At 52.1% G+C, this 13,756-nt stretch overlaps 2 protein-coding genes across 9 annotated transcripts in view; one reads left to right on the forward strand and one right to left on the reverse strand.

Moving 5' to 3' along the window:
- Positions 1-2,049, forward strand: part of Cog7 (component of oligomeric golgi complex 7) — a 64,265-nt gene extending 62,216 nt beyond the window's left edge. Inside the window, exon 17 of the mRNA XM_050143332.1 lies at positions 1,492-2,049. Coding sequence (XP_049999289.1) covers positions 1,492-1,658 — 167 coding nt within the window. The 3' untranslated portion in view covers positions 1,659-2,049. The remainder of the gene's footprint in view (positions 1-1,491) is intronic.
- Positions 2,050-7,296: 5,247 nt separating this feature from the next.
- Positions 7,297-13,756, reverse strand: part of Scnn1b (sodium channel epithelial 1 subunit beta) — a 61,463-nt gene continuing 55,003 nt past the window's right edge. For all 8 annotated transcript variants that reach the window (XM_050143342.1, XM_050143340.1, XM_050143335.1 and 5 more), the window contains 6 exons: positions 11,463-11,580; positions 10,443-10,518; positions 10,294-10,351; positions 9,517-9,578; positions 8,283-8,358; positions 7,297-8,178 (listed from right to left, as the gene is read on the reverse strand). In XM_050143342.1, coding sequence (XP_049999299.1) covers positions 7,798-8,178; positions 8,283-8,358; positions 9,517-9,578; positions 10,294-10,351; positions 10,443-10,518; positions 11,463-11,580 — 771 coding nt within the window. In that variant the 3' untranslated portion in view covers positions 7,297-7,797. The remainder of the gene's footprint in view (positions 8,179-8,282; positions 8,359-9,516; positions 9,579-10,293; positions 10,352-10,442; positions 10,519-11,462; positions 11,581-13,756) is intronic.

Genomic DNA, 13,756 nt, shown 5'->3' on the forward strand with positions numbered 1-13,756 from the left:
CCCACTTCTGTTTGTTTGCTGATGAAGAATTAGAAGCAAGGTTCAACCGTTGGGGTTCCAGAGTGGTTAGTGATGGGGCCAGCCTACAATCCAGATGCCCTGAGTCCCTCACCCTGCTCATTTCAGTCTGCCCGTGGCTCTTCCCAGAGGCACCACCTGTCTTTCAGAGATGGATAAGGAAATTCAGTTGCCCTTTGTCATATGCCCAACTGGTACAGGCGAGAGCATGGAGGAGCCATCTGGAGTGGGGCAGTGGTGGTGGTGGGCCATGAGATGCTAGGATTGCCTGGAGTTCAGTGGTCCTTGCATTCCTCTTCTTCCCTCCCTGCTCACTCAGAATTGCTTGACCACTGTGTGCCAGCTGTAGTGCTAATGATAGCACACAGCAGGGTTAGAGTGTTTCCTCACTCACTGAGCATAAGGAAGTGAGCTTAAGGACTGGGAAGGATGCTGAACGTTGAGTGGGAGGCATTCAAATTAAACATTCATACAGCAACATAAAATGCGGCTGGCCAGTCTGTCATGGCAGACTGAGGCCTCCTGGTTTTACCATTGAGCTGGGCCTGGCAAAGAAGACCCAAGGAAGAGTCTGGGCTGCCCTGGAGTTCAGGTCTAGACAGAGAAGGGGTGAACCCAAGTAGCAATCCCCGTCCAGGCCTTCTGAGTAGAAAGAGGAGGAAGGAGGCATGACATGCCTATGCAGTGATCCCTCCAACACGACAGATTCTTTAAAGGTCTCTGTCCCATCTCACATCCATCCCTGCTGCCTGGTGGGTACCAACTGCATGGGCAGAGCTGGTAAAGGGTGGCACTCCTGGCTGCAGCTGGGTGTTTTCCGTTCAGACAGTGCTGTCAGGTGGTTAGAATCCAGGGCTGCTCTGTCTGTCTGTCTGTCTGTCTGTCTCTCTCTCTCTCTCTCTGTCTCACTCTCTAGACAGGGTCTTACTATGTAGCCCTGGCTGGCCTAGAACTCACTATGTAGGCTGGGTGTCCTCAAACTCAGAGCTGCACCTACCCCCACCTTTCGAGTGCTAAAGATGTGTCCTACCATGCCCAGCCAGAGGTCTCTCTTGACCATCGTGCTCTATTTGAACTGGGTTCGGGCTAATAAATCTGCATTAACTAGTTCTCAGGGTGATGCACGATACCAGGCCACCACCTCTGACACCAGTCTCGTGTTCATTATGAGCTTCCTAGCGGGCAGCTTTGGTTGTTCAGCAAGCCCATGTCCGCCCCCCCTTTTTGCTTCTCCACCTGCTGGAGAATATGCTGAGGGTAAGATGGGGCGCGGGGCAGCTGCCTTTACACTGGTGCTGGAGGGATGGGGGGGGAGCTAGCAATGCTGGCTGGTTCTTCATTAAACTAGAATTCCAGGGCTCAGATCATACCTACTGCCTGCAGGTGAAGGAGGGGAGCAAGCACCCAGAATTTGGGAAGGCCTTGGGGGCTCCATGTACTGCCCCACTGACCCTGTCCCTTTTTCGCCCACAGACTACCTGATCAATGTGATGGATGCGCTTGGCCTGCAGCCGTCACGTACCCTCCAGAACATTGTGACACTCCTGAAGGCCAAGCCTGAGGAATACAGACAGATCAGCAAAGGCCTGCCACGTCGCCTTGCAGCCACAGTGGCCACCATGCGTGGTGTAAATTACTGACAGCTCTGAGAAGACAGTCCAGGACAGGGTCAGAGCCTGAAGGACAGGGTCTGTTCAGAACAGGACAGGGACTGAAGCCTTGGTGACTCTCAGAATGGTTCATTCTCAGCCTCTGCCAGTGATGGGGCATTCATTGTATGTGGAAAATGCTTTCACTTCTTATAAGGCAGGTGTGGTGGTGCATGTCTGCAATCCTTGGGAGGCTGAGACAGGAGGATTGCTGTGAGTTTGAGGTCATTCAGGGCTAGTGTGAGACCCAGTGTTTACAAGGAGAAGGGTGTAAATGAGAAGTAATGTATTATTTATCAGAAAGGAGTCTTCAGATGGTTTTTTAAAAATAACTTATCTTTAATAAACACTGCAATGAGGCAAAGGCTGTTTCTGTCTTCTCTGGTGACGTCTGATTGCTCGCAGCACGCTGAGCAGGGCCTGAGAACACTGAGGTAGGTAGGGCTGTGAAGGGGCCAAGGATAGTTACAATCAACCTTCGGGCAAGGCCACAGCTGATACTGTGGTAGACCAGAAGGCAGAGGCGCAGTGCTGGGAAGATCCTGCCAGGTGGGAGGAGGTGGGTAGCCAGTGGCTGGGGGCAGCTCTGCAGTGGAGAGCAAGGGGGCTTCCCAGCAGGAAGGGCCAGAGCAAGTGCAGAGACCAAGTCCATCCAGGGTGGCTGGAGAGCAGGGCAGCAGGCATTCAGGTTAGAGAGGGATGGGGCCAAATCATAGGATCTTCCAGGCTGTGTGAGATTTCGGTTTCACGTTTTCTTTTCTTTTTTTTTTTTTTTTTAAATTTACAAGATGATGCAAATTTTACACACACACCCCCACCCTTTAAAAATCTTTTTGGTCTATTGTATCTGTACTTGTTAAGGCTGTTTGGCTTATATGTAACAGAAAATAATATTGCCTGAATGACTTGAGCCAAGAGGAATTATTTTTTCCACAATGAGAAGCCAGAGGGTGGGAGATCCAGCAGCCTGGACAGAGTAGGGACCTTTGCCAGTGCTCATAGCAGGTGACTCTGGCAGTGTGACTGTCACACCCGTGTTCAGGGGAGCCCATGGGATGGGGTCAGAGAGCCGTGGTTCTCCCTTCTACTAGACAATTAGCAGGGCTCCACAGCCCCTAGTGACCATCTCTTGGTCAGAGGTATGGCTCCAGCTGCAAGGGGTGCTGGGAAAGTGGGGAACAGGACTTGCTGTAGTATTCCTAAGGCTTGGTCCTCGCAGCATTTTTGAGTCAAGAAACTCTGCTGGGAAACCGAGCTCTACATAAGCCTGGCTCTGTCCACTAGCTACCAGGCACGTAGCTCTCACTGGGACAACAAAACCATTTTCAGGGATTCCCAGAAGGGCAAATGGGATGGGGAAATACCGATTGGAGCAGCCAGGATCCATCCTCTGGGCTGAGCAGATGGCTGCCCTGAACAACTGCTTATTTATCATTTAGTGTTACCGGGATCTAATCACAGCCTTGAGAGAAATAGACAAGCACTCTCCTTGAGCTGTGTCCAGGCTGATCCAAACTTGTTTTATAACCTGGACAAGCCTTGGATGTGTGACTGTCCTTGCTCAGCCTCTCAAGGAGCTGGCCTGTGCCACCAAGTCTGACTTCTAGTTCACTCTGTAGCCAGCACTAGCCTCAAACTCCCCATCTTCCTGCCTCGACTTCCCAAGTGCTGGGGTTAAGGGCAGACACAACCACGCCTGGCTGAAGTAGGCTGTTTCTCGGCAAGGAAAGTGGGAGGGGCTGCATCCTCTGAGAGGGCTGCTTGTCAGAGTTAAGCTCAGCCAGGGTCCCATGGGGTGAAGCTTTACTTCTTGCTGGGGTTTCTCAGAGAAGCCCACCACAGCCTTGGGAGGGCATAGGCTGTTATCTCTAATCTAGAGAGGTTTTAGGTCTTCCCATGCCAACCAACTGCCTTGTGGCAAGCTAGAGTTTAGAGTAGGCCTGCTGGCCCTAGTATCTACACTGTTAACCCAATGCCAGGCTGCTTTCTTAGTACACAGTGTGGGAGGTGCGTGACCTAGGTGACACATGCTCTGGGAGGCACGCGGTGTGGGGACACTTAATCCCAGCAGGTCAACCTGCTTGTGCCAGCCTGCGGAGTGGTGCACCACACCTATGAGGCCAGGCCGTCTCACTGAGACTCTCCTTATACCTTGGGAACTAGTTTGGCTGGCCTGGACAACAGCATCAGCTGCGACCTTGCCCTAAGGTTGATCGTAGACTGTCGTTGGCAGGAGTCACACCTGGAAGAGGTGAGACCTGGAGGCATGGAAGGTCACAGGTACTGCTGGTAGTCACATCTGTGGTGACTGGAGCTGGTCAGAAGCATTAGGTTTAGAAGGACAGTCTGGGACTGGATTCAAGACTTCACTGCCTCCAGCTGTGTGGCCTTGGGAAAGTCACTCCCCCTTTGTGCCATATTCTAGGACCCCATGTTGGTTCCCAGCTCTTACTTAGACCACCTGAAGAGTCACTGAGAAACAGTAGGGACAATGACAAGTGGCAAGTTCATGTTTATTAATAGTCTCTTCACCGAGCTTCCCTTTTGTAGATGAAGTGGAACTCATACATTGTCTTGGGTGGTTTAATGGACCCAACCTATTCCCAGTGCTAAAAAGGCCCATGGGTTCCCTGGAAGGAATAGAAAAATACTCTTCTAGACCAGGCACAGGGTGGCTGGGCTGCCAGGCCAGAGCTACCTTAATGATGGAGCCTGATCCTCACCGTCCCCTGAGAGTGAGGTCAGCAAGCCAGTTCTGAGGTGGTCCCTGTCTTAGACATCTGCAGATGGCTCCAAGGTGTCTGTGAGCAGAACCTTTTCTGGGGCAGTGGCTTCTCCCTCTATAGACTCTCCCAGGCCTGCTAGTTGGTGTCTTCCGTTCCCAGTCACAGAGTGGGGTATATGAGACACTGTCTGAAAAAACAAGGGCTGGAGAGATGGCTCAGCAGTTAAAAAACACTGGATGCTCTTCCAGATGACCTGGGCTTGATCCTTAGCACCCATATGGCTGCTCACAACTGTCCATGCCTCTAGTTCCATACAGACCTGATGCCCTCTTCTGGCCTCTGGAGGTACTACACATACCTGGCACACAGGCATACACACAGCCAAAACACTCATACAGAAGAAATAAACAACTCCACTCCCAATTCCTAATAAACAGGTTTATTTAGCTCAAGGTTCTGGAGGTTGGTAAATCCAAGACTGAGGGATCAGCATTCAGATGTCATGACATGACATGACAGAAACAGCCTGTGGTGAGACTTAGCTTCCTCTCCCTTATGAAGCCATTAATGCAGCTAGCTCCTCAAGGTGGCTCAGGAGGCAGAGACGCTGGCTGCAAACCATATCATAGAAGGAGAGAACTGACTGCTGCAAGTTATCCTCTGACTGCACATGAGTTCCGTGCTATACTCGATGTGACATGTGCACACACACACACACAAACACACACGAGGAATGTAAATAAAAAAAAGTCAGTAATGCACACTCTGATAGCTTCAATTCTATTTAACGCCCAATTGTGACGACTCCAGATGCCGTCACCAGGGTACTTTCTGGGTCTTTCTGTTTGCTTGCTTTGGTACTGGGAATGGAAACGCGTGTTGGGCAGGCGCTCTACCACTGAGCTACATTCCCAGCTCAGCATATGATAGGCATATTAATTTTCAGTATGAGTTTCAGAGGAGCTTTTCAAGCCATGCAGTCACTTACTAGAGTAGTGATTGTGGGTGTCTGCCTCAAGCCCCAATTTACTTACCTTTTTAATAGGATATTAATGAACAAAGCATGGTGGTGCATGCCCTTAGTCCCAACACTCAGGTGTATGTCCTTAGTCCCAACACTCAGGTGTATGCCCTTAGTCCCAACACTCAGGAGGCAGAGAAAGGCAGATCTCTGTGATTTCAAGGCTAGCCTGGTCTATATAGGGAGTTTCAGGCCAGCCAAGGCTACATAGTGAGACCCCTATCTCAAAAAAAAAAAAACCCAAATAATAATTAAGATGGCGTATTACTGCTCCCAGGCTATGAGGATGGGGTGAAAGGAGAATTCTACAGTACCCAGCAGGAGGGCCAGGGAGACGCTTCATTCAGTCAGGTGTTTACCACATGAGCGTGAGTTCAGATCTCCAGAACTCACTTAAAAACAAACAACAACAACAGCAAAACCTGGGTACAGTGGCCTGGGTCTGTACCTGTATAGTAGGTTGGAGATAGGGAACCAGGTTGCAGATCCCTGGAACTCTGGCTGGCCAGCCTAGCCAGTCTGTGAGTGCCAGGCTCAGTGAGATGCTCTGTCTCAAAATCTAAGGTAGAGTGCAGTCAAGGGAGAAGCCTGGTATCGACTCTGGGCTTCCATATGTATGTGCACTCACATGCACATGTGTGCACACCACACAGACGTGCCCACACCACATACACAATATGACTATTAAAATGATAAAGTACTCAGTGTGGGATATGGCACATGGTGTAAGTGCCCGGTGTACTATGGCTGTTGCTTAGCTAGGGCATGCCAGTGACTTCATCTGCATCTAGCTGGGCCCTGAACTGGGAGACCCAGTGTCACCCACACACCTTCTCGCTTGACACAGGTGGGCAGTGTCCTCCATGATGTGGCAATGGGGCCTTGATGGCAGACCCAGGAGCTCAGCTGATCTCCATCCACCAGGCTAGACCCTCAGACAGCAGGCTCTGTAGCCAGAGCTCCTTTCTCACGGGGACTTGGCAGGTGGCAGTGGAGCTCCGTGTGGTTCAGGCAGCTGCACCTGCTAGCAGCACCTTGCCTTTGGGAGGAGTCATCAGAGTTGCCATATTTAACAGCAAAGGATCCAGGCCATTCACTTAGGTTTGAATATGAAAGAAACAAATGACTTACTCATATAATACATTCCAACCAATGCATTACACTATAAAACCAATTTGTTGTCTCCCTGAAATTGTGGTTTAACAGAGTGACCTGAATTTTGTCTGGCATCCCTAGGCACCAGGCCCCACTCCCCTCAGACTCTGATTTACTGGGTACAATGGTGGTTTCAGGTCTGGTCACATAAAATTGGGTTTGCCAATCTGAGCAGTTTATCCAGCTCATTGACCATGCTGATTGGCTCAGAGATAGGCATATGGCCCAGTCAGGGACCAATGAGTTTCAGCCTGGAGCAGGCATTAAGAGAGACCTCCAGAGGTCCCCAGAAGCAGAGATGGAATCACTTGGGGTGCTAGAGAGCGTTTATTTGTTTTATGTGGTTTGTTTGTTTTGGTTTCCTGACACAGTCTCACTATGTAGTCCAAACTGGTCTTGAACTCAGAAGATCCTCCTGCCTTAGGCTTCAAAGTTCGGGATGACAGGCATCTTTCTGCCTTCCATCCGCGTGACTGATTTTGCTTAAGTCGGTTTGAGTTTTTTCTACCTGTGTGTGCAACGAATGAAATAGACTGGGTGCCACTGCAGAGGCCACCGAGTGAGTGTTTTGGGGATTCTGTGGAAGGAAGTGCACAGTTCCTAAGCTAGGGCGGCCCCTGGCCTGCCAAGAGCTCTTGGCTCCCTAGGCAGCAAGCTTGCCCTTTCCACGCCCCCCGACACGCTCCAGGACACTTGCCTACCTTGGGGATAAAGAACAAGTCTCCACTCAGTGTTTTCTCTCTTTATTTTCTAGACAAAGCGTGTGCTCCCCAGAAAAGACTTCTTACCCGATGCTCCCTCCCCATTATCTGCTCACCCCACTCCCAGTCTGGTACTAGGTCAACCAAGGCCGACTAGGGCAGGATCACTGACTCTGGAGGACTGAGGTGGTAACACACATAGAGGTTAGTGGCCTGCCACCCGGAGAGGGAATTCAGGGGCCTCTGGAGCCTGTCTACTAGGCCAAAAGACAAAGAGGAAAGACTGGGAAGTGTGGGCAGGAGCCAGGCAAGGTTACAACTTCAGTATTAACTGGTACCGGCATCTTGACCCTATGGATCCTTCAGCTTGGGGCTGACCAGTTACTGCTGGCTTCTCTAGAGAGACACTGGGCTCTGGTGTGGGCACTGTGTTGCTGGCTCTATGGATGAGCCTAATAAAATGAAGCACTGGCGATGGTTATAACTTTCCAGCTTTTGAGTTCACCCGTGGCTCGGCGGGGTGGGGTCTAGATGGCCTCGACTTCACTGTCTGACTCCACAGTGTCCAAAGGCTGCAGCCTCAGGGAGTCATAGTTGGGGGGTGGGGTGCCTGGAATGGGCAGAGTCTGCTGGTCAGGGTAGACCTCGGCATAGAGGCTATGGCTGGTTGTATCAGGCTGGAAGCCAAAGTTGGTGTGGGCCTCCACCAGCTCAGCCACAGTGGGTGGCGGGCCAGTGTACGATGCCTGTGGCCGTCTCTTGCGCAGGCCTTTGCAGAAGACCACCAGCTTGATGATGGTGATCCAAATGAAGTCGATAATGATCTCCCCAAACTCAATGAGGCACAGCACTGAGCCCCCCATCCAGAAGCCAAACTGGCCCCCCAGGTTCGAGAGCAGCCACACGATCTGTAGGAAACAGGGAAGTGGGGGCCCAGGTCTAGCCAGCTTTAGGGGTCCTAACACCCACCCAGGGTCCCGGGGATCCACGAGGCAGACACCCACACACTTACATTGTTTGCTGGTGATTCCTCAATGGTGCGGTAGTTGAACTCTTGGAAATAGATATTGAGTTTGACAACGCCCTTCCTACAGGGGGCAGCAAGGCAGGTTGACACCATGGCCTGCCCTCCCTCCCAGGATGGGTACAATCATGTGTCCCATGGGAAGGGCACTCCAAGGCACCCTGCCCACCTCCAGCCTGAGTTGCTCTCAGGAGTGGGGAGATCCAAACCAGACCTGGAGGAACTGCCCCTTTCCACTGGCTCTGGGGCTCAGAGCCACTAAGAAGATTTGTGCCCAGCACCTTTCCTGTGAATGTCTTTTTCATCCCCATGTGTGCCATTTTCCTGAAGGGCCTTCTGGCCTGAGAGGTCCCAAAAGGTTACTCTGAAGCTCCTCTCTGGGCCTAGGGTAACCCAACCCATATGCCACACATCCAAGCAGGGTGACCAGGGGCTGAAAAGGTGACAGGAGTGGTTCCCCATTACATTGGGGAGTCCCTGGAAAGACGGAGCTGTTTTATTTCTGCAGATCTTTCCCAAACTCCACATTCCCCCTGGGTATCTTGGCCTCTTCTTAACTGGGATTGGCTCCTACTTCTCAAGTGTCACCTGTTCACAGATCTCCTTGTTTCTCAGGCTTACTGGGGTTTCTCCCTGTTCTTAAAGAATATGGGGTTTGTGCAAGACAGTCTTGGCTGGAAGGCCTTCTTGCATCTCAGCTCAAGATTCCTGGGGGTGTAGACCTTGTCTTTCCTACGCTCAGTGTGTTGAATGGATGGAGGGAAGGTAGGTGGGTGGATAGGTGAGGAACAGACAGAAGGATGGGAGTTGGCAAGACAGCTCAGCATGTAAACTGCTCGCCACACAAGCCCGATGGCCTGAGTCAACCTCAGGAACCCACAGAAGGAGGGAAGTGACTCCACAAAGTTGTCTTATGACCTTCTCATGCACACCGTGGCATGTGTGTGCTGCGTACATACATACCACACATGGCATAATTGTTTTTAAATAATGGCAGATGTGGTGATGGGGCTATGGAGTAGCGCTGGCCTGTGGAACATCGGCCCTTCATCCGTTAGACACCGACCCCTCAGCTGCTTTTCTTCCCTCTCCCTCCTCTAGTCTTGCACTGAATTTTAACAGCAAAAGGAATTTGGGCAGCGGTTCCGCGTGCAAACCCTGCCCCAGGCACTGGTTCCTCCCTTTCCTGCCTTTGCCAGCCCTGGTCACAATCCATCCTCACCTGCTCAGGGTGATGTTTGCGCTCTGGTCCCGCTCCTGAGATAGGACATGGAAGATCCAATCCTAGAACCCAAGAAGGCAGCTGAAAGAAAGGGACATGTGCGCGCGCACACACACACACACACACACACGCACACACACACACACACACACACACACACACACACACACACACACACACCATAGCCCCTGTTGCCTAGGATCTGGGCAGAGAGAAGCCCCGCACCTTCCAGAAGTCTGAGCCTTGAGTTGAGAACAGAAGCCTGTCTGTTGTCAGAGAGAGGAAGGAGCTCGAGGAGCTTGGCTCTCTAGATTTCTTGTCCCCAGGCGAGTATTGCCAGTCTCTTTTCCATCTCTGGCCATAGCACTGGCTGTTCTTTCTGCTCAGAATCCTCCCCGGCCTGCCTGGGCCAGCTCTGCCTCTGGCTATGGCTCTCTGGCACCTCTGTAGAGAGGCCTCCTTGATTGCAGTCTAAGCTGTTCTCTCCCGTTGTTTCTGTGTATATGTCTCTCACTGACTGGGCTCTAGACTTGGCTAATGGAAGCTATGCCTGTCCAGGGCATGGTACCTGGGAGAGTATGGGTGGAGTGGAAAGGAGGGGAGGGAGGAGTGGAAAGAAAGGGATTGTGGGAGGGAGAAGGGAGGGATGTAGAAATGGATGGAGAGGGACAGGGAAAGAAAGATGGAGGGGGAGAGAGGGAAAAGACTCTAAAGTCCCAGACTTGTTCTCAACCCAAAGACAGAGGAGACCAGGAGCTTGGCCTTCTGCCATCTCACCTCAGAGGCCTCGGAAGGCCAGTCAGCCATGGAGATGGTCATCTTGTACTGCGTGTCGCTGGAAGAGAGAAGCCAGCCCTGTTGCTGTCCTGACGGCCCTGTGCCCTCCTCCTCACCAGCCCCGGCTCACCCCCCTGTGCCACACTCACTTGCAGGAATCCTTGCACATGCTGAGGCAGGTCTCTCTCTGGGCCACGCTCATCTGCAGGCTTAGGTAGCAGTAGGCTGCGTGGGTGAGATGGAGGTGGTCAGGAGCAAGGAGGGCTGCTTCTGGGGGTCCTCCCTCCCCCAGCCAGTGTCTGCTGTCCTCCCTAAGTCCCCTAAGGGAGACCTAATCCAAGTCTCCAGTCACTAATACCATTGCCCTGCACCCCCACCCCTCCCCTGCCCCATCTTGCCCCAGCCCAGTTTGGGGTCCTGTCCCTAAATGTCGTAGATGCAGCTCAGAGGGCAGAGTGTCTTCTTTGTCCCTCCTCATCAGTACCCAGAAGAGAGCTTCTGGGGTCGTGTACAGAGGGATGAGCAACCAAAAACAAACAAACAAATACATGTATGTTTTCCTCGCTTGCATATCGTAATGGTGGTAGGACCCACGACTACTAATTGTATCCCTAGATTGACTCCAATCCCCCAGGGCCCTCAGTCTCAGGCTCCATCTATGTGGGAACCCATTTGGGATTTGTCCTATGACGCTGGCTTCCGACTCCTGGAAGCCACCATCACAACAGCAACTTCTTCAGTGCCCCCCTCCTGCAGCCCAGTTCCTTCCATGCATGGATGCACATGCTGAGGATGGAGTCACGGCTTTACGTGTACATACACACATGCAAACCCTGGAAGCAAGGCGCCTGTTGAGGAGCTCACACTGGCAGTGCAGTGATACAGTGTTCTGTGCACAAAGACACAGCTGTACCTTTCCCATGTGCATCCCATGTGAAGATCCTGTATACGTACATGCCTAACCCCTGGCTCGTGTGTGCAGGGACATACACAGCACACATACACACACATGCCCACATCTGTGTCTCAAGCACGCATGTCACAGAATCAAAATGGGGAGACGGAAGGTTCTTTTGGAAGGGGGCCCGGGTGGGGTTGTGGGCTGGGGAGAGACCCTGTTAGTGAGGGGCCTCTCCTCGCTGTTGCCAGTCTTCCGGTGCTACACTCACCCCAGTCTGGGAAGTCCCTGCTGTTGCAGTACCTCTCCCCAGCGGGCAGCGGGTACAAGTAGTGGCCGCAGCTGCAGTTACGGATCATGAGGTCTTGGAAACAGGAATGGAGACAGGCCTGGGGGTGCAGAACAGATCTCAGGCAGGGTGGGATGGTCCCACTCCAGTACCGAGAAGCAAGAGCCCACAGGAGCTACTGCCAGGGAACTAGGCACTACTGGGGACTAGGAGGTGTGGTCTCTGGGGTTAGGCCACTGTTGTTCTTGCACATCGGACCCCACAGCAGCCTCTTGGACTCTGCACAGGGACTCGGGTCAGAGCCCAGCAGCCCCAGTCTTCCACCCAAAGCTGGGTCCTGCAGGTGGGATGGGCAGGGGTGGCCTTCCTCAAATAAACCTCCAGTGAAGGGCCAGCACCCTTCTGAGGTCTGTCCACACAGAGACCCAGAAAGACAGCAGGCAAGATGACTCAAACCTGCTTTCTTTTGGGGGGTGGGGAGTAGGATACCCAAGGGAGGTAGAGGGGTGATCTTTAATGGATCAGAGCTGAGGGGAGGTGGAGCAGAGGGGAGACGAGAGTCCCCAACTCTGAGAACTGTATGTAGTGAGGACACTTTCAAGGCCCATTGCCCATGGTGTTTAGGTCATCCTGACCCGGTTCCAGTTCACTCACAGACCAGCTATGTGTCCCGAAGCCAGGGATTAACTTGTGAGCCTCAGTTTACTCATGGAGAAACAGGATGCTAGTCACACCTGCTTTCCAAGGTTGGCGGACTCAGCACAGCGAAAGGCGCTTAGTATGTGATTACTGTGCTGGCTCTCTGCTTCTCTGCTGCGCCTGTCCTATGTGTTGACGACTATGACCTCCAACCCATGCCCACTCCTCATGCCTCTGCCTACCCCATTGTTCCCTTCTTCCCTGCTCCCTCTCCTCCAGATCAATGTATCTGACTTCTTCCAGAGGAACCACGGAGGTCCCCACTGGCAGGAGGTAGGGCTGGCCAGCCCATTCAGAAGTGTGGTCAAGAAGAGACCACACAGACTTCAGTCCCTCTTTAGGAAAAGAGGTGCCATCCCCATGCTGTGGTTGAGGCTGGGGTAGCCCAGACAGCTCCTGGTAGAAAGTGGGCAGTAGGCAGAGCTTCTGACAGGGTCTAGATTTCTGTTCTTGCCCTGGAAGCAGCAGGCTCTGAAGTTTCCCGGAAATGTAGCTAGTCTTCCTTTTCCATGTCCTCTGCCTTCCTGGGCTGCTCTGTTTGTTTGTCCCTTCCTCTGGAAGCTCCAGAGATGCCTAGAGTTCTTCATGGCAAACTGAAGCCCATAAGATAGGAAGCGGCCACGTCAGCTAATGTTGGGGGCTGTCATGCCAAATTCAGGGCTCCCAGACATGGAGGCAAACACCCTTTCCTTGCCTTTGTTTTCTCATCTCCCCAGGCAGGCTGGACTTGGGGGGAAAGTCAACAAGCTATCCATTTGGTCCTGTTTGCAAGATTTGTTCTCTCCTCTCAAGCCTGTAGAGGGAAGGTTACATACAGGCTGACCTCAGAGACAGAGGAAAGCTCCCAGCTACAGCACTGAAGCTTGAGGACAGCTGCCTAAGAGGGGCATTCTCCTGTTAATTGGTGAGGCATTCAGTTCAGGGCATGTGCAACCTAGGGGTGCCCTGAGGATGTAACATGTGAATTGCCAAGCGCATGGCCAACCTGGGCAGTTTATACATTCATAAAAGCTGCTGTTGTTGGCATCCTGATATCAGAGAGTGGCTGAAGAGATCAGATGGGGAAATGCATGCAGATCCATTCCCAGCACTGAATCTCACACACTGTGAGAGTTCCATCCTGGGTGGTTCCACCAGGGAAGTCTGCTAAAGAGATGGAAGAGTGGCTAGCCCTGGGCCCTGGGTGAGAACCCAGGACCCTTGTCTTTGCAGTACCATGGTCCCTGGTGCTACTTACAAAGGTCTGCCTGGAGCTCATGCCTGTAACCCCATTACTGAAAAGGCTGAGAAAGGCAGATTGTAAATTTCAGGCCTGCCTGGGCTACATAGGGTAACCCTATCTCAAATAAGTAAGTAAATAAGAAATAAAAGATTTGGCAGAGCCGGGTGGTGGTGATGCACGCCTTTAATCCCAGCACTCGGGAGGCAGAGGCAGGCGGATCTCTGGGAGTTCGAGGCCAGCCTGGTCTACAAGAGCAGGAACCAAAAGCTATGGAGAAACCCTGTCTCAAAAATCCAAAAAAAAAAAAAAAAAAAAAAAAAAAAAAAAAAAAAAAAAAAAAAAAACAAAAAAGGAA

Source organism: Alexandromys fortis, unplaced genomic scaffold (genome assembly GCF_014885135.2).
Source record: "Alexandromys fortis isolate MF-2015 unplaced genomic scaffold, M_Fortis_MF-2015_v1.1 scaffold_45, whole genome shotgun sequence".
NCBI classification, from domain to species: domain Eukaryota; kingdom Metazoa; phylum Chordata; class Mammalia; order Rodentia; family Cricetidae; genus Alexandromys; species Alexandromys fortis.